The sequence below is a fragment of the Anolis sagrei genome, chromosome 2 (assembly GCF_037176765.1).
Source record: "Anolis sagrei isolate rAnoSag1 chromosome 2, rAnoSag1.mat, whole genome shotgun sequence".
NCBI lineage: Eukaryota > Metazoa > Chordata > Lepidosauria > Squamata > Dactyloidae > Anolis > Anolis sagrei.
In genome coordinates, this window is record NC_090022.1 from 225,769,265 (window position 1) to 225,789,252 (window position 19,988).

The 19,988-nt window shown below is 40.3% G+C and overlaps 1 protein-coding gene across 2 annotated transcripts in view; it reads right to left on the reverse strand.

Moving 5' to 3' along the window:
- Positions 1-4,002: 4,002 nt before the first annotated feature.
- Positions 4,003-19,988, reverse strand: part of LOC132767334 (guanine nucleotide-binding protein G(q) subunit alpha) — a 113,160-nt gene continuing 97,174 nt past the window's right edge. For both annotated transcript variants that reach the window (XM_060762165.2, XM_067464438.1), the window contains 2 exons: positions 8,001-8,154; positions 4,003-6,800 (listed from right to left, as the gene is read on the reverse strand). In XM_060762165.2, the coding sequence (XP_060618148.1) occupies positions 6,610-6,800; positions 8,001-8,154 (345 nt within the window). In that variant the 3' untranslated portion in view covers positions 4,003-6,609. The remainder of the gene's footprint in view (positions 6,801-8,000; positions 8,155-19,988) is intronic.

Consider the following 19,988-nt stretch of genomic DNA (forward strand, 5'->3'; position numbering starts at 1 on the left):
AGCTACATCTTTCCTGCCTAGCACTTACAATATTTTGCAATCTGTGTTAAGATGTCCTTCTTTCTTTGGAGAAGTTCTTACAGACCATGGATGGTGTCTGTCACATTTCAAAAATTGCATTCAAAAGTCTTCAAAACAAACCCACAATATAAGTAGAATCGTTCACTTGCATGAATACGGGCACACTGAACATGGGACTACATGGTGACGTGGCCACTAGGTGACCCACATATAATACTAGTTAAAAAGGAACAATGACTTAGGAGACAGAAGAAAATACTGTTTTTTTGAATATATGACCTAGTAATTACCTTCAGTCATGCATTCATGACCTATATGCAGTGTTTGGGGTCATTGAATGAAGGAGGCAAAATTGAAAAAAAAATCCTCTGGTCCACACCAGTGGAGACAGCGCTCTGGATTTGGATCTATTCACTTTGGTGAAGATTGCAGAAAGCAATCTCTGAATCAACATAAGGCTACACGAAGAAAAGAAGGTATATATTTAATGCAGATTCAGAAGTACGAATGTCTGTTGAAAGGACCATTATTTACAAAAGCCAGTATATGAATGCCCATAATAGAGTAGCTAGCCATATGCAACACATTTCATTATGTCATTGTGATGATGGGATGAAATCTGAAAGATGCAAGTGGATTGCATGATTATATTTCAACTAAGGCAAGGCTTTGGTGGGTTATTTTGTCACCCCAAGCGCACACCATTATTTTTTGTGATAGTACTGTTCAAGTACCTGGCATGGAAAGGTACTTTTGGGAATAAAAGTTTCAAGAAGAGCAGCACATCATTATAATTTAATTGGGTATATTTTATTACTTTTCAGGTGTGTTAACAATTTGGATGTTCTGTCATTTCAGTCTTTTGTGAGAAATGCAAAACAAATGGGAAGGGTCAGTGAGTAAAGATCATTTGCATCTTACAACCAAAGGCTGGAAGACCCTAGCAATCTCTTACTATGCAGCCCTTCTTCCCACAATTTTAACTTGTTTTTTTCAAATCTTATAGTCATTTCTGAATTATTATTCTTGAGGTTTAAAAAGTCTGCTTGTTGTTTAAACCTTGAGATGGAACCCCTCCCCCTCAAATGATGAAATAACTAAGATAAATTTGTGCACATACTTTGACAAAACTCCAACTAGTTCTGAAAATTGACTCTGCTCATAAGTTTACCCTTCTGAACTGTACCAGTTAACTTCTAAGAAAGGCAAGTTTTAAAAATAATGAAAAAACACCGCAATTCATATAGGTCCTAACAAAAAAGTCCTCCAAAACCTCCAACACAACTCCCTTTGAATTAAATGAATTTGTAATATTCCCAGTAATGAGAACACTGACTCAGTACAACTTTTTAGAGAAACATACTCCTAAAAACACCAAGGAGACACAATTCTTTTTTGTTTGTTTGTCCATTTAGGATATTCACTGTTGGCAAAGATACAAGATCTTTTGGTTTTGTTATGTCTTCTCTTGCTCTGTTAAGAGGCACTCATGTCTTGACTCACTTCTGTAAGGCATAGCAGAAAATAACCATCTATCAAGCAAAAAATGAATCACAAAGTAAGGAGAAGAGTATTTTTTTTCTTTAAGAAAAAAAGGCTTGTGGTGCACTGATACATGGCAATGTTGTGCCGGCAATTCAAAGGATGCTTGTGTTGGCCCATCCAAGTAGCTCTATTCAAACACAAATCTTGATCCAATGGCCTACATTCCTCTCATGTGTCTACCTTTCCGAGAATACTCCAGTGGTATGGAACATTTCTGTAGTACATGTAGAAAACATAAATGAACTTTTGAGTCCTTGCTAATGAGTTTTAAACTCTTATAATATCCTCCTCAAAGCTATAGTAAATAAAGACTGCCTGTTCCTAATCATTTTTAGACCTTTGTTCTCTTTTCAAAGAGAAATAATATTCTTAAACTGAGGAGGAGAGTTAATAATCCATTTAAAGAGTCATTATCAAGCAACCTGAATTTAGTAGGTAGTAAAACCCAGGACTAAACCAAAGTCACCACAACTTTAATTCTAAGAGCCACAATATAGTACACATGGCTTCAAACGTATCTCAAGGCAGCTTAAGACAGCCATTCCAAATAGACGTAATCAGAATTTTGTAATGAGACTTTTTCATTGCATCCAATAAGCAAGCCTGTCTAGGAAGAATATCACGGAGTTGTAGAGTGGGTTTGTCACCTCCCGTACTATTTGGAGATTTAGGCTTAAATTCAAGTGTTAGTCCCAGCTAGAACAGCCACACTGAATCAGCTGAAGTTATGTACTGTATATGCTCATGTGTGGAAATTTTAGTCCAAATTGACCAAATAAACCTGGGTTACTTATTCATATCACAATGTAAGTACTTTACTCATTTATCCCCTTATTTGAGTAGAGTGGAGAATGCAAGAGCTTAGATCAGTGGTTCTCAACATGTAGGTCTCTCAGAAATCCCAGTCAGTTTACCAGCTGTTAGGATTTCTAGGAGTTGAAGGCCAAAACATCTGGGGACCCACAGGTTGAGAAGCACTGGCTTCAACCATTTCGGGAGAACCTAAAAGGAGCACTGACACTTGCTGCTGCTATGCCATTTCTGGTTATTTTGAAGGTCTGAGTGGGAAAGTGGCAGTGGCCAGGAACAACTAGCCTCTAAAGCAGCATCAGGACATTCTGGAATGACCCTCAACTTATCTGTATCATATCAAAATCCAAAGTTTTGGCCCCAAGGCGCAGCTTCAATTATTACATGAAGTCAACCTTCACACAATTATATACAGTGCTGTTTTACTATACAACAATGTATTTAATGATTCTACTGTAGATGGCACTAGCAGTTGGATTCAGGCAATATATTGCACTGAATTGGTCTGAGGAGAATTAGGATATAACTGGAAATAAAATACTATATCCTGTAGCAGAGGCCTTACCTGAGCTCAGCTGAACCAAATGGTCTCTCTTCAACTCTATTAGTCTATGGTTATAAGAAAATAGCAGTTGCATAAACAACAATATAAGTGTATATCAAAATCAGGACACCTTTCATAAAGTAAAATTTAAGTTCCCTTTCATCTTACATTGTCCATTTTAGCATAACTTCTGACAGTCTATGGCATACATTTTATGCTAGCAGTGCAACATAAAATATCTCAACACTCTTGTATCGGAGACAGTGTTGTAATATTTAAAGGAAGGAACATCCTGTCAAATATTACTGGGTTGGACCTGGCAAATTTAATTTTGGAGTATGTCACAGTTAAACAAAGTGCAATGTCTACACAATAAATGCCATTGCATAATGGAAACCTTGCATAATGTTGTGACCAATCTCAACAAGGACCCTCCAATAATGAACAACTTCTGAATCTTAACTTTCCATCATGTATACACATATTTATAAGTTATGTGACAGAATTAGTGGTGTGTTCATTTTATCATAAATTTAAATAAAACCCATGTAGTTAAAATTTGGCAAGAGAGAAATGGCAAAAGGTGGATCCATTTCCAATCCAAGGCATACTACCTCCCACTGTCTCCAATCACATTGTTTTATCTATGTGGCTTCCTACTGTAATTTAGGTCTGTGCACATACTGCATGTATTTATTTCGGTGACTTCAACTCACCTATCAAATTATGGCAACCCCATGCATTTTATAGGGTTTCCTCAGGCAACATACGCTCAAGAGATGGCTTAGCCAGTTCCTTCCTCTGAAATATAGCCTACAATACCTGGTATTGCTTGGCAACCTCTCAGCAAAGGACTAACCAGGAAAGACCTTCCTTATCTTCCAAGATCAGATAGAATCTGTTGCCTTAGGATATTCTGGTTGAGAAACATTCCTCCTTACCACACTTAAATAGGCATGGCTTAAAAAAATAAGATGTATGCCAGTTACATAGTTTCTGACAATCCAGAAATGTACTGAACTCATTCTCAAGATCAAGGACCACACAGAACACAAGTATTAAGGCAACAGCAGAGAATCATCTGGTGGTAAAAACATCATAATAGTTTATGAAAGAAACAGAGTGGGTACCCTAGCCCTTCTTTTCATCAGCCAAAATAATAAAAGCAACCCAGCAGTTTACAACAAAGCTGTGTCCTCCCTCTGAAGTTGAACTGAAAAGTCAGTTCAAGCTCAGAACGTTTATTTTCAGTCCACTTTTCATTAGGGTTTGTGCGTGTGTGTGTCTGTGTGTATGAAGGTGTATTTTCAGCCCATTACTAATTCAGGGTTGTTCCAATGATTTTACACAGCATGATACCAGTACTGCTCTCCATTATAATAACTGTTTTTGTAAATAAAACAAAATTAAACACCTAGTCAGAAAAAAGACCAAAAAATTACATTCTCTCTTGAAAAAGTAAATAAAATAACATTATTTAAAATGTGAATTATCTATAAGACATACATTACAATTACATAGATACATATTGATACAGCACATTCAATCTGCCAAAAAGTTAATGATTACAAAGCCAGTATGGATGCTGCCATATATATATATATAATATTTATATTTATATATATATATAGATGTATGTACAATGACTATAGCATTCATAATTGCACTATACCTACAACCATTTTAAAATTACAAGATGTCTCGTGATGAGCAAAGGAGAAAAAAAGCAGTCCAACTCTTCATTATTAATGGAGAATATTAAGAGTGAGGGGCACCTCAATAGTAGTTACTGAGGATGATCCATCCAGCTTTGCTGCTGTATCATCCATGCTCATGAAAACGGGAAACCCGTGTCAGGGCCACCCAAATTGATGCTCAGTAGGCTGTACCCACTATTAAACTTTGGTGACAAATTTAATAAGTCATTCTCATTATCCCACCTTTACCAAAAATTGCCATAGAGCAATGTTTTGAATTTAAGTGCTGGAACCGTGGAAATCAGAAAAAAAATTGCCCAATGTTGTGCCTGACCCTTCCGACCCACATATACAAGTCTGCAATTCAATGTCAATCGTATTTACAACAAAACCTGAAAAATTATCTCAACCCCAGATGCAAAAAAGAGATGCTCATCAAGGCCTGTGCAGTGTTTTTCGAGAAGTTTATTGTTAAAATGTTGTATATTTAACAGTGCAATCCTATGCATGTCTACTCAGAAGGAATTCTGACTGAGATCAATAGAACTTGCTCCCAGGTAAATGTGCATAGGACTGCAGCTTTCGCCTTCCAATATGGTTTGTTCAGCCATTTCATAAATAATATAAGCTCTCAAGAAATTGTCTCATTTAGAAATCTCCCAATCCATTGATTAGGGAATCACATTAGGTGTATGTTATTTCAATTTTTTTCAGTACAAGGTGCCTTAAGAAAGGTGAGCCATCCCACTGTGCAATCCTATGCCATCTTGAATCAATCGACTGTATGAATGTGTGTATATATAGCACCAAATAACATTTTCACTCACACGGCTGTTACTTTTGTTTTGGAGAAAGGTGGCACTGAAAATGAGGGAACTGAAATCTGCTTGCTGAAACATTTGGCAGTCATCGGAAACAAATTCTCAATCAATCCTCTTGGCATTTAAAATCGGTTATCTTGCACTTCAAAGTGAATGCTTTCATAAAAGAAAAGCCCCATTTGGCAACATGAAACTTTGCAGACAATAAAATAGGTCTGAAATTGCAGTGAGAAAACTAGCCAGTCTGATTAATAAAAATGATAATACTAATACTCATAATAATTCCAGGCTATTGTAGTGTCCATGACATTTGTTTGGCATCTGTGATTACGGGAACAAAAAAATGAAAATGAAAAAGAGAATACAAGAAGAGAGAAAAAAATGTAATGGCACATGGCAACTGAAAAAAACAAAACCTCAAAAGCTATTCTACTTATTGAATTGCCTTTATGTCTTAGTAGTTTGTTGCTGTGTTCTCGCAATCTGCGGAGCTTCCATGATACAATTAAAGGTAAAATCCATTTAACACTGCTACAATTAATATTCTCACTGAACAACACTCCCAGCCTTCAGTGCAAAGACAGTACCAAAAAGCAAATGTATTTTGACATCTCTGTCAAAATTTAAAAATAGAATTAGAGTATCAATATGTTTAATCCTTTTAAAAAAAGAGTAGTTACTGAAAAATCAGAACAATTGATGGCTTTAATTCTAAGTGACAATTTTTTTTTCTGACCATAATACTATAGATGAAACCAAGGAACATAATGTGGGGGAAAAGGCCATTGTACCTTAAAAAAACCCATAAAAGAGACAGAGACAACAAGAGGAACAACTCGGTTCCAATAACTGAGAAAAAACAAAACAAAACAAACCCAAGCCTACTGTTTGTGAGTGCACAACTGAGGATTTAAAACACATTAAGTCACAAGGTTTTGACTAAAAAAATGAGGAAATGTGCTGTGAATGTAGTTCAGCATTGTTTCTTTTTCCTCCTGTAAAGTTTAAATAAAATCATAATATTTACTATAAACTCTGTGAACATTAACAGAGTCCAGGCCAGCAATAAATTAGTATTATGTGGATCATTTTCACAGATAATACAGTCCCTCTTGAATATCTTCAATTGCCCAAATTGGGGTACAGGTGGGTGGAAACCTAAGAGGCACAGTTAGACCAAGTTGTACTCCTTCAGGTTTAACTGTAGGATAGTGTCCTTGACAGCAGCAAAGACAAAACGGATATTCTCCGTATCTGTGGCACACGTGAAGTGGGAGTAGATGATTTTTTCACTCTCTGGATTCAGGTCAACAAACATCTTCAAGATGAATTCCCTTGCTGCCTGGGCATCTCGCTGAGGTCCTGTTACACCACGGAAAACAAAACAAAACAAAACAATTTCACTATTTTGAACAGATGCGATCTAAAATTTAGAGTATATTGCTCTCCATGTAAGACATATGAAAATTAATGGTTTTTAATAATAAAAAAAACAGTAACTGTAGTAGTAGTACCAGCACAGCTCAGTTTCATAATCTATTAGATGTTCCTCATTGTTCAAATTCTATTCAAGAATCTAGGAATCAGTAAAATATTTTTAGATAATGTGGCATGATGTTCCAAGTAGTGCCGACATTTGTAACTGTGCTAATGTGATCCAATCAATTATTATTTTAATTGTTATTTCCTCTAATATTACTTTACACTGTTGTTGTATTGTACTACTACTTCTATTATTTTTAGAAGTAGTAATATGTTAAAGTTAAACTATTTTTGTTACGTTTTTGTAAAAAAAAAAAACCAAACAAACCCTCAAACATTTATAAACCAAAATGCCTTCTACCTTGTCAAATTGAACAAATGTTGTTACACTAAAAACAATCCCAGTTCTTATTTTTTCAAAACAACAACAACATTGTAATGTGTTATTAACCCTAAAAACAACATTACCTGAAAGCTCTAATCTCTTCTCATTTATACAACATGCATAAGCAAAGCTTCCAAACCAAGCCTACAATGTTCTTCAGACACACAAATTGTTATTGTGAGACTCCTCTATCCTCAACCTTATTCAGGTTAATGAAAAAAAATGCAATGGGAATGTTTCAGCTATCGTATACCCAGGACCAAAGATTGGAGACCTCGGTACACTCCTTCTATACCAGGAACATCGTCCATTTCCACCAAGTATGTAGCTACAGGAGGGACACGCATGGAGCAGTGAGGGAGGAAGGGGACACCCACCTAGCCAGTCAGATCAACCGAATCAACCCTGGTGATCAATGGGGTGACAGATGTCAGAGACAGATCACCCTCACATCCATTGGGAATGTTTCAGGGGGTGTTTCCCTTGTTATGAAACCACTATCTAATATTAAAGACAAATTCATAACAATACAAAAGTATCATTTCACTGGAATCCTTGTTGTATAAGATGCATGCAAATACTTGGGCTGATAGACCTGAAATGTGTGTGTGTGTGTGAGAGAGAGAGAGAGTGAGAGAGACAGAGACAAAGACAGAGAGAGAAGGACGAAAACTTAATGAAAGGATGTTTCTTACCATCATACTCAGGGAAATAATCAACTAGATGGGAATACATTATTTTTTCCTCTAGAAGATCTTTCTTATTTAAGAACAGAATGACTGAAGAATTCTGGAACCAGGGATATGTAATAATTGTCCTAAATAGTGCTTTGCTTTCCTCCATTCGATTCTGGAAGGGAAAAATGTATACAATTATTATAAATAATACATATATTACATAGCTGTAATAAATGTTTCAGAGATGTAATCTGTAAATAAAATGTGTTATTCACATGTATATTAGTTCTCTTATTTCTTAAGACTCAGTTCAGACAGTTAACTAGAAAGCAGCTGGGAACTGGCATGTTGATGCCAACTAAAGTTCCAAAATGGGCATGTTATGTAATTACATCAGCTGTATTTTTTTAAGTCGACTCTCCATATATTCTGAATGTTCTTGCAATGTTCTATCACCTGGTCCTCTATAAATCACCTGAGCTTTACCATATCATGAGAGGAATCCATGCCTCACAAGCTTATGGGTCCAGGCAGAGGCGGCCCTAGTTAATTTTCAACGGTAAGCAAACAGTATTTTGCCCCCCCCGCCCCAAATCAATCACTGATATATATTTTCTGTTCGTCGTGGGAGTTCTGTGTGCCATATTTGGTTCAATTCCATGATTGGTGGAGTTTAGAATGCTCTTTGATTGTAGGTGAACTATACATCCTAGTAACTACAACTCGCATATGTCAAGGTCTATTTTCCCCTAAGAGTGCCTCAAGAGCGCCCCTGGGCAAAATCAACTCTACCGCGAATGCTTACTTTGCGTAATGGGTTGAGCCGCCCCTGGGTCCAGGAGATCTCTTCATATTTTCATGGTGGCACAATAAAGACATGGCTTTTGTGAGTTATTACCAAAGAATTAATGAAATGACAATTTTTGTTCCTTATTTTATATTTGAAACTCCAACATGAGTAATGAGAGAAAATATTTATGCTGCGATTTCTGACAGAAAGCATGCTACAAAACATACACCATGTTTTTGGAAACGAACAGGGGTGCAAATGAACCCCTGTTCGTTTCCAAAAACACCACACGTTTTGTAGTATGCTTTCTGCCAGAAATCTCAGCATAAATATTTTTTGCATCTAATTTCTTATGAAATAGACCAATTATCAAACTTTACATAAACTGTAAATACTTGTGACTTGAGTGAGAAGTGGAAAAAGTTTACATACGAATAGAAGCATACATCGTATTGTCGAAGGCTTTTAACAACCCAGAAACATACATCAATCAGCTTCCAATTCATGATACTAGTGTATCTCCCTACCACTTTCAGAGTGTCAAGACACAATTTTCCCTTTGCAATATTGAGTTTGACCCTTTTTATTACTGGAAACATCATCAATCTAGTGATGCTAGAAAATAGCTAAAAGTACCACACCATCATTGTCATTGTCACCAGTGCTATTCTCAGAGGAGAGGTACATCTCCCACTGTTTATCCCATCTTGCCAGTTAAAGACATAAATAATGAACAGCCACTGGCAGACTCACAGGTGAATTTCTCTAGTGATAAAGGATTGAAACTGCCAGACAATAAAGGTCCAAAGAAGGGCCAGCATAGCGTAATGGTGTGAGTGTTGGACTATGGCTCTGGAGACCAGTGTTTGGTTTCCACTTGCCCATGGAAAAGCTCTGGGTGACCTTTGGTTAGCTACACAATCTCAGTCTGAGAATATTTATTTATTTTATTTATTAGATGCACTTATTGACCGCCATTCTCAGCCCTTACGGGCGACTCATGGCGGTGTACAGTACACATAAAAAGACAGTTACAGAGGCCAGTATCAACAACATATGACTATACAACAAATACAAACTACATAAAAATCCGCTTCGTCTCTTAGTAGAATCATAGCCAGTCTCATTTTCCTTATACCATTCCAGTTCTCATTACCGTAATGTTGTTGCTTAGCACTTAATTAAATGCCCTCTCGAACAGCCAGGTCTTAAGGCTTTTTCGAAAGGACATGAGGGAGGGCGCCTGTCTGATGTGTGCCGGGAGAGTGTTCCACAGCCGGGGGGCCACCACCGAGAAGGCCCTCTCCCTCGTCCCCGCCAGCCGTGCTGTGATGCAGGCGGGATCGAGAGAAGGGCCTCCCCAGACGATCTCAAGGTCCTCGTGGGCTCGTAGGCCAAGATGCGGTCAGAAAGGTATTTTGGGCCGGAACCGTTTAGGGCTTTGTAGGCCAAGACCAGCACCTTGAATTGGGTCCGGTAGCAAATCGGCAGCCAGTGGAGCTGGGACAACAAGGGCGTTGTGTGCTCCCTGCTACCCGCTCCAGTTAGTAACATGGCTGCCGCACGCTGGACCAGCTGAAGCTTCCGGGCCGTCTTCAAGGGCAGCCCCACGTAGAGAGCGTTGCAGTAATCCAGGCGGGATGTGACAAGAGCGTGTACCACCGTGGCCAAGTCAGACTTCCCGAGATACGGGCGCAGCTGGCGCACGAGCCTAAGCTGTGCAAATGCTCCCCTGGTCACCGCTGAAACCTGGGGATCCAGGCTCAACGATGAGTCCAGGGTCACACCCAGGCTGCGAACCTGCGCCTTCAAGGGGAGTGCGACCCCATCCAGCACAGGCTGTAACCCTATATCCCGTTCGGCCTTGCGACTGACCAGGAGTACCTCTGTCTTGTCTGGATTTAGTTTCAGTTTGTTCGCCCTCATCCAGACCGTTACAGCGGCCAGGCACCGCTTCAGGACCTCGACAGCCTCCTTAGTAGCAGGTGGGAAGGAGTGACAGAGTTGGACATCATCTGCGTACAGATGACACCGCACCCCGAAACTCCGGATGATCTCACCCAGCGGCTTCATGTAGATGTTAAACAGCATGGGGGACAGTATGGAACCCTGTGGCACCCCACAAGTCAAAGGTTGTGGTGCGGAACAGGAGTCCCCCAATGACACCTTCTGGGTGCGACCCTCCAGAAATGACCGGAGCCACCGCAAAGCAATGCCTCCAAGACCCATTTCCGCAAGACGCCCCAGAAGGATACCGTGGTCGACGGTATCGAAGGCCGCTGAGAGGTCCAGGAGCACCAACAGGGACACACTCCCCCTGTCTAGCTCCCGGCGCAGATCATCCACTAAGGCGACCAAGACCGTCTCGGTACCATGCCCCGGTCTGAAACCAGACTGTGCCGGATCCAGATAATCCGTGTCTCTCAAGAATACCTGGAGTTGTGAGGCCACCACGCTTTCCATGACTTTGCCCAAAAAGGGGAGATTGGAAACAGGCCGAAAGTTGTCCAATTTAGTGGGGTCCAGTGATGGCTTCTTCAACAGCGGCTTTATAATAGCCTGTTTTAGGCTCGCTGGAATCTTGCCTTCCCGAAGGGAGGCATTCACCACCACTGTTACCCACTCGGCCAATCCCCCTCTGGCCTCTCTCAGAAGCCAGGATGGGCAGGGGTCTAGGATGGACGTGGTGGGCCTCATTCCTCCAAGTATCTTGTCCACATCCTCGGGTTTCACAAACTGAAAAGAATCCAACAAAATAGGACAAGCAGGTGCTCTCGTTACATCCACAGAGTCTGCATCTAACGCGGCGTCCAGCCCAGAACGGATCAAGGCGACTTTGTCTGCGAAGAACCGAGCAAATGCTTCACAGCACGCGACCGAATTGTCAGGGCTCCCACCTGCAGAGGCGGGAGTTAAAAGACCTCTGACAATCCGAAACAGCTCCGCCAGACGGTTCTTTGCAGACGCAATAGTGGCCGCAAAGAAAGTTTTCTTTGCGGTCTTTATTGCCGCGGCATATGCCCTAAGAAAGGACACAAACCGTGCTCGGTTTGACTCGCTCGGTTCCGAACGCCACACGCTCTCTAGTTCCCTCTTCCTTCGCTTCATAGCTGCCAGCTCCTCAGTAAACCAAGGGGCTGGTTTAGCTCGGCTACTTGAGAGGGGACGTTCTGGAGCAATCATGTCAATAGCCCTGGTCATCTCCCCATTCCAGAGAGCCACCAAGGCTTCGACATGGTCACCTACCGAGGTGGCGGGAAAATCCCCAAGAGCCGTCAGGAAGCCATTCGGATCCATCAGTCTCCTGGGGCGGACCATCTTAATGGGTCCTCCACCTTTGCAGAGGTTAGGGGGCGCAGTGAGCCTAAATCTGATCAGGAAGTGGTCGGTCCATGGCAACGGAGAGATGGACAACTCCTCCACACCGCCACCCTGTTCCCATCCCTGACAGAAAACCAAATCCAATGTGTGTCCAGCACAGTGGGTGGGGCCAGATATTTGTTGGGACAGCCCCATGGTTGCCATGGCAGACATGAAGTCCTGAGCCGCGCCTGTGAGGGTCGTCTCGGCATGGACGTTGAAGTCTCCCAGCACAAGAAGCCATTGAGACTTCAATGCCAGGCTCGAGACCACCCCCGCTAGCTCAGGTAGGGAGACTGTAGTGCAGCGAGGTGGACGGTACACTACTAGAATCCCTATACTGTCCCGGTCACCCACCCTCAGGTAGACGCTTTCGAAATTTGCGGTCTGCGGGATGGGGCACCTGGTCAGATGGATGGAGTCCCTATAGACCACTGCGACCCCGCCTCCCTGCCCTCCGGATCTAGGTTGGTGCTGCACGGAGAAACCCGGAGGACAAAGCTGGGTCAGATTTACTCCTCCAGCTTCATCCAACCAGGTCTCCGTGATGCACGCCAGATCTGCCCGTTCGTCCAGGATTAAGTCCTGGATCCAGGTCGTTTTTCCGTTGACAGATCTGGCGTTCAACAGCACCACCTTCAGACCGGAGGGTCCGCTCACCTGGTTACACCAATTTACCTTAGGAGACCGATTTGGAATTTTGATTATAGATAAGTGGTCCGAATTTGGCCGAATTTGAGGTCTCCTTTTCCCGCATCTCCTCCTTCCAACCACGACCTCTATGGGGGCCCCTCGGCTAGTGGAACACCTCCCCTCCTCCATGCCGCTATTTCTGGCTAGGGTCTTAATCACACTTTCACCAGCTGTTTGGGATGTTGGCGTTTTATCTTGCCAGTTGTGCTGGCCTTCTTCATCCCCCCTCCTCCCCGCATTGTTTCCCACAGGTTCCCGCCCACTACCTCCCCTGCCCCTTCCACCAGATAATAGTGACAGAGACAGTAAGCATAGGAGGGTGGGGGACCACATGGATGGAAATGGACACTTCGGTAGATGAAGGGTACCGGAGGCGAGCGTTAGCCGCAGAATAGGATGGTCCTTGAATACTAGAGTCTTAAAGTGCAAAGTGCAAGGTAAATTCCGCGGCTACCGAGTAATTCTTAAGGTGCAAGGTTTTTAAAGTGCAACAAGATATTAAAGTGCAACAGCCTCAACAGAAAATATTTGGCCCTCTATACTACTAAAGTGCGGCAGGAGGAGTTGGGAGGGGTAAAGTGCCACAGTTGGTAAAGTGCAAACAGTTGGCTACGGAACAGGCGCCACTAAGCGCTATATTATGGTCTTATTATCTTGTGATAAGTTTGCCTAAGGGTAACCATAAGAATACCTTGTGATAAGTTTGCCTAAGGGTAACCATAAGTCAGAAACAACCTGAAGATGCACAACAACAACAGCAGTTGTCCACAGAATACACAAATAGTAAAACAAAAAGAAAGAAAGTAGGTAGGCCTGGCTCACCAGCTATCTATTGCGTGTCCATAAACACATTAACCTGTACTATGATGTTTCATATGCCTGCATAATTATACATGGGGTTGAGGACAGGGAAAATTCTCTATGCCACACAATATTTTAACTTCCCACTGTTTTAATATACTGGCTCAGACAAAGAATGTGAAGATGAACCAGCCTTGCTATGTTACAACCTCCACTGAGAGTCCAAATAGGCAGGCAACTGTGTTGCTCTCAAACAATATCTAGTAGTTTTAATCTCTACCAAGAAGGGCTGTTTTGTGAGACACGCCCAAATACTTTGGATAGCAACAAGTATTGCTCAAACAATACAACATTGCTGGGAAAACACACCATTCTTCTAGCTAATGCAGGGGTTACGGTCAAATTCAAGAGGGAAAAGAAGTGTTCAAGCAGTTGGTGGTGGCAGCAGGTGATGAAAGAGTTTCTGTAATCAGAAAACTTAGCACGATATCATTTGGCATGCACTTTTGTGCCTGTTGATATACCTGTGTACACACATGCACACAAAACTTTTGAAGGCACCATCTGATCTCTTCAAACAATAAAACATGATTGAGAAACCCTCATTTACTAAAACCTTTTGCATCCAAAGATGGCAAACATGTCCAATGATCATACCGTAAGCCAGGTCAGCTCACTCATCCATTCCAGTCAAATTCCACAAAAGATCAACAGCTCTACAACACACAATGTACAATGTATCTGTGGTCAGCCCAGAGTCCTAAAATACCATTTAATTCCCATCCCTTCACTCCCATAGTGAGGCACAGTCCAGTGACAGATTCTGTGAAAAAGACAGGGTTCTTGCAGGTCAGCATGGCCAATTGTCCAAGAGATGTTGGATGTGAATGTAGAAGGTTTAAAAAATCCCAAAATAGTTTAGATATTTTCTATTTCTTGCATAATAATCACATCCCTTGCTCATGTGCAGGTGCACAGGTGGGTCAAGGAGTGAGATGTAGGAAGCATCCCTCAGCTGCCACCAGCTGAGACAAGCCAACTAGCTCTGTCCAGCAGGCACATGTGAATAACACTGCTATTCATTTTGAGCTGGTCTAGATGTCTGCTGACCGAACCTCAACTTTACTGAAAAATGAGAGATTTTGTTCACTAACCAAATCGAGATTTGAGTTTAACTAGACAGTAATTTTTTTAACACTGCTATACTGTATAAGTATTTACAATAAGAAATAGAAAGTACAGTAACAAATGAATAAACCTCCTACAAAACTTTTTAAAATAACTGCATTACATTGTGTTCAATAATTACATTGCCCATTCGCACTTCATGGTTCTCAGAATCACATATTTTGGAACTTGTCCACAAAGTACAAGTCACGCCATTTGCCTGCCCTAATAATTATACAGACAAAGGATGTATTCAACAGACTCAAAAGTGTCTATTCCATGGGGTGTTCCCCCTTCATAAAATTTCTTCTGAAATGCTATGATTTTTGTCTTGATAAATAACAGCAATTCATGGGGAACGTGAGGACCAAGAACTTTTAGTTTTAAAAGAGTTATGGGAGGGGGGAGAGAAAGAAGAAAAGAAGTATCACTAAGATTGCTACAAACTAAAACTGGTTTCTCAGGAGCATGGAGAGAAAAGAAATTTGAACAATTTTGATTGGCATTAGCATACTACTTCTCTGCTTCACCTTAGCATAAATCATACATACATCCACATCAGTAATATTACAAGAATGAATATCCTACTTAAAGTATATTATACTGGAATGTAATATGAAATAAATTTTCTGTTTTCATATTTGACAGACAATTACTGAGAGATGGATCTCTCAGTAATTGTAGTTCACACATGCTATTGTTCCCAAGCCCAGCTTGTGTCCAATAGGTACATGGAGCTACAGGAAGATGAACAGTTGGGCTGTATTCACATTACAGTAGGCACCTTAATGTTTTGCATGTGAACCAGTCCACATTAACACGGACTTCCTATGGAACACTGCAGTGACAACAATGGCTCGGAAACAAATTCTAGTCATCAAAACCAGAGAAATCATCTCTGCACTATACATATAAAACCACCAGTCTACATAGGTGGGTGCTAAGCCACATGTAATCATAGTAGGGAATGTGGGAAGTATGTGTGTCTGTGTACCTAACTGTGTATGTAATTGTGAAAGGCACACATACCCTTCTTTTCATATTACCTGCTATAGTCTCATTTAGTTTAGTGCTCCCTGTCTAAACTGGTGGTTCTCTGTGCATGCTGTATAGATACTCTGAGATTGCTGGTGGCAGTGCAGTGGTTGCTGTGGTGGTCCCAATGTGCCCTTGGCCAAAGGACTCTGGGGACACTCCAGAGTTGTGTTGAAACAGCTTCAGAACACTTTAACACAGATTAATCTGATAAACGTAGGTGTGGCCTAAGTCTGTAGGTTGCTAGCAAAGGTAGATTTACAGTCTAGATCAGGCCTGCACAACTTGCAGCCCTCCAGCTGTTTTGGCCTCCAACTCCCAGAATATTGGCCATTGAGGGACTTCTGGGAGTTTGAAGCTAAATTAGCTGGAAAGCTGCAGATTGTGCAGACTTGGTCTAGACTGTCTATGGAAAGACATACGCTGAGACAAGGGTGACTGCTTTCCACTTCAACTGCCTTCAACTTGTGTTCAGACTTTCAGTGGCTCACTGCCTGAGTCCTCTAGTACAAGTTTTGGAAAACTTAATCAACACTTAAGAGTGCTACAGTAGCTGCTTTGTGTTAAAAAAGAAAAAAAAGGCAAGGTAGATATCCCTGTAATTTGTAAGATGCCTTCAAGTGTTCTGCAGAAGATTCACACTTAATTTTTTTATTTTAAAATTTGCACAGTTTAGTGATATTGTTTGTTTGACATTCAAAATGAAAATAGTTCAGGTTCTAATTGTACTTTTCATTTTAAAAAGTGTTGTTTGTAAGAATTCCAAGAATTCCCTTACTTTTTTACAAGACCAGCACATGTGGTAAAATTCTGTACAATATTCAAATAGTTTTTGTTTACTTTGCAAAGCTTATCCAACTTGACTGCCTTTTAAAAATATATGTACATTGTTAGTTTTCAATACTAAACTTCCTACATCATACACATTTTCTCAACTCCATCATTTTAATACACCTATATTGTTACTTCTGCTTCATACAGTTCTTTCCATGTTACTTCTGCTTCTGTCAGCAAATTTTCTGTTAAAGAAGTAATGTTTGGGAATGCATCTACTTTTTTTTAAACTCAGGGATATTCATACAGTGAAAGTAGCAGCATCACTTCAGTTATTTCCAGGTCAGAAAACAGAGCATATTACTATCCAATAAAAGGAATCCATAGATAATATGTTGCTCTTAAGCTTACTTTTTCATTCTGGCCATTAGACAGACATTATTCTAGTAGTTCTGTAAAAACAATTGCCTTTGGGGATGGGTCAACATAACATTTTCTTGGAGCTCTTTGCTTTTGAAATTGTCCATTATCATAGCTTGTTAGGACTCGCAGAAGCATGGAACAGAATGCTAAACAATGCTTGAAGACTGTGAAAAAATGACTCTGATGGAAAAGGTTACAATTTTAGACAGAAAAGTCAGTGGCTGTGGTTTAGGTGGAAGCAGGACTGCACACAATTACTGGGATTTTTTTTTCAATTTAGAGAAATTGAATGTGCAGACTAGATGTAGATGCTGTTACTAGAGCCACAAGTAACACATGTTGACTTATATCATTTGATTTGCAGACAAGGGCTGTCCAGAAGTAAGGATCTCCAGATGTCATCAATGCTTTGGTACATCTTCAGGAATAGTTATTCAAGTGCTATCAAATTCTAAGGCCACCATTGAAAATAATTTGCCAACAATTGCAATGGCAGAATAGCACTCCTCACTTTGTGATATAAACTGGTGGAGAAGATTTGTGCAACCTTTCACCTGGGAGCTGGCACTATGTTTGATCTAGGAAAAATAGCCGTACCCCAAAAAACAGCACATCAGTTAAGACTATCAGATGTTTATGTGTGCGTGCATGAAATCTCATGTGAAAATCAAAGGCATGTTTGGAGGTAAAAAAAATTGGAATTTTGATATGATGCATGGATAAATTGGTGGCCATTCACAGAGAAGGGAAAGTGCTAATGCCACCTCAGGAGACAACTATCCCTCACCACCAAAGTGGTCATTTTGCTGCACAGGTATTCAAAAAGGCCAGAAGCTGTAGTATAATGGAGGAGTCGAGGGGCTTAGTAATTCTTTTAGGTTCTCCCATGATACGCTACCTTTTGCCATTCTAGTCAGAGATAGTTCTTTTTTTTTAAAAGAAAAATAGGATTTAATATACTTATAGTACTTACACTGACCCATGGAAAAGATGACCCAAGTTTTTTCTACACTTATACATGAGTATATACAATGATAATAAAATGAAAATTACAGGCTTAGTCTTACTTACCTAAACGCTTTGGACAAGAAGTGTCTTAGATTTCCTTTTATATTTGGAATATTTGATTATACATAATGAGATATCATGGGTAACCATGTACCCCAGCATTTCCCAGATCTCTCTCCAGCGTTACATCTTATTCATTCACTACTTGTGTTGTGTGTGAGATGTGAGGCCAGAGAGAAACTGATAATTTATTATTTATTTATTTACCTTATTTATATCCTGCCTTTCTCTATTCCAAAGGATAGAGCGGCTTACATATCGCACCTCTGTGGTGCCTTAAAACATACAATGTTGACTTAAAATAAACAGAATTAAAATTAATACATAACAATATAATTAAAATACATTCCAATGTAATCAAGCAATCAGAGTCAGAGTCTAGACCATTCCATAGTCAAATTGCGCATTTTCCACATTTACATCTGTGAAATGGTGAGAATTCAGGCATTATCCCTGGTGCAAATCCATGCCTCCTACCATTTTACAGATATTTGCATCTCAGTCTTGTGTTTCAACCAGTACCTTAAAGGCAAGGTGGCTCACAACGTTTTTTGTTTGTTTGTTTTTCATTTTAGAGTATTTTGGATTTCTGGACAAGACATACTAACCTATACTATAATGACTAGATAAACATTGTAATGTTACTTCTACCACTAGTTATTAAGACATCAAGCATGTTTCTGCAGGCAACCAAGGAAATCGCAACAAAAACAATATATTGTATTATTTCTAAGATGTAAGAGGCAAAATGTTTCCTATAAGCAATCAAAGAAAGCCAGCACTGCTCTAATATCATTCTAGAGAAAGGAGGAGTTACTAATAGTTTTCTCATCACAATGGAAGCATGTGGTTTGTCTACACTGGTGGAATTGTATTGAATCACGATGACGTCACCATGCTTGTATATTGCTTGCTTGTTTTTTTCTGATATGAAAGTCATGTTTTCAACAGATACTTGGAACTAATGAAACGATTCCACGAATAAAGGCTTTCAGTGTATTTCTTCCTATGCCAGCTACCAGAAACAGAGGCATTACAGGCTTCAGCCTAAAGGCTGCTAGACAATTTTTTTAAAAATGGGGAAGGCAAGGTTGTTGCTGAACTTGTTCCTAATCTAGGCAGAAGAGACTGCATCTGTTGCCTATGATGGCAGGAAGCTCTGTACAATAAAGAGGATTGCTGAACCAAATTCACATTGAATTGTCCAAGAAAATCCCAAATGTCAAGAAATCTCTACTCTCTTTTCCTCTGTGTAAAGAAGAAAGGGAAATATTGAGGAAAATATAACACAGGCACAGTTTTGGTTGAATAAAAAAATTTCCCAATATGAGAATGTTTTGGGATTTGCTACAAGAACAATAAGAAGAAAAGGGCTGGGGGTTTCTGCAGTTGATTCTGTGAAAGCATAAAATATTTAATCCTTAAAATGTAGCAGCCCAATAACACCTAAAACAGCAATGGGCAAAGCGCAGTCCAGGGCTATTTTTGTGACCCCGCACACCAAAGTTAAACAAGTGACCCCCATGTCACTGCCTGCCATTTAAAAGGCATTTCTTGGACCTATAATGGCCTAGAGGCCCCTAAAGTGTGGCAAAAACGACCCCCACATCCCCTTGAACACATGTGCTATTTAAAAAATTATGGGGAAATTTCCCCAGCCTCCAACAGTTACCCACTGACATGAACAAAGTTTATTAAACTGTGGGTCCCAACCCCAGCTCAATCTTGGGGATCGCAAAAATTTGGTAACAAGTCAGTTAGCAACCATGTGCAGTGTTTACAGTGGACTCTACAGAAAACACTTCAGTTGTACTTCATAAAAGGGAAAACCAGCCTGTTTAGCAAGCCTTTCAGATGCTGATCAATGCATGTTTGATTTTTATACCTATGTTTTA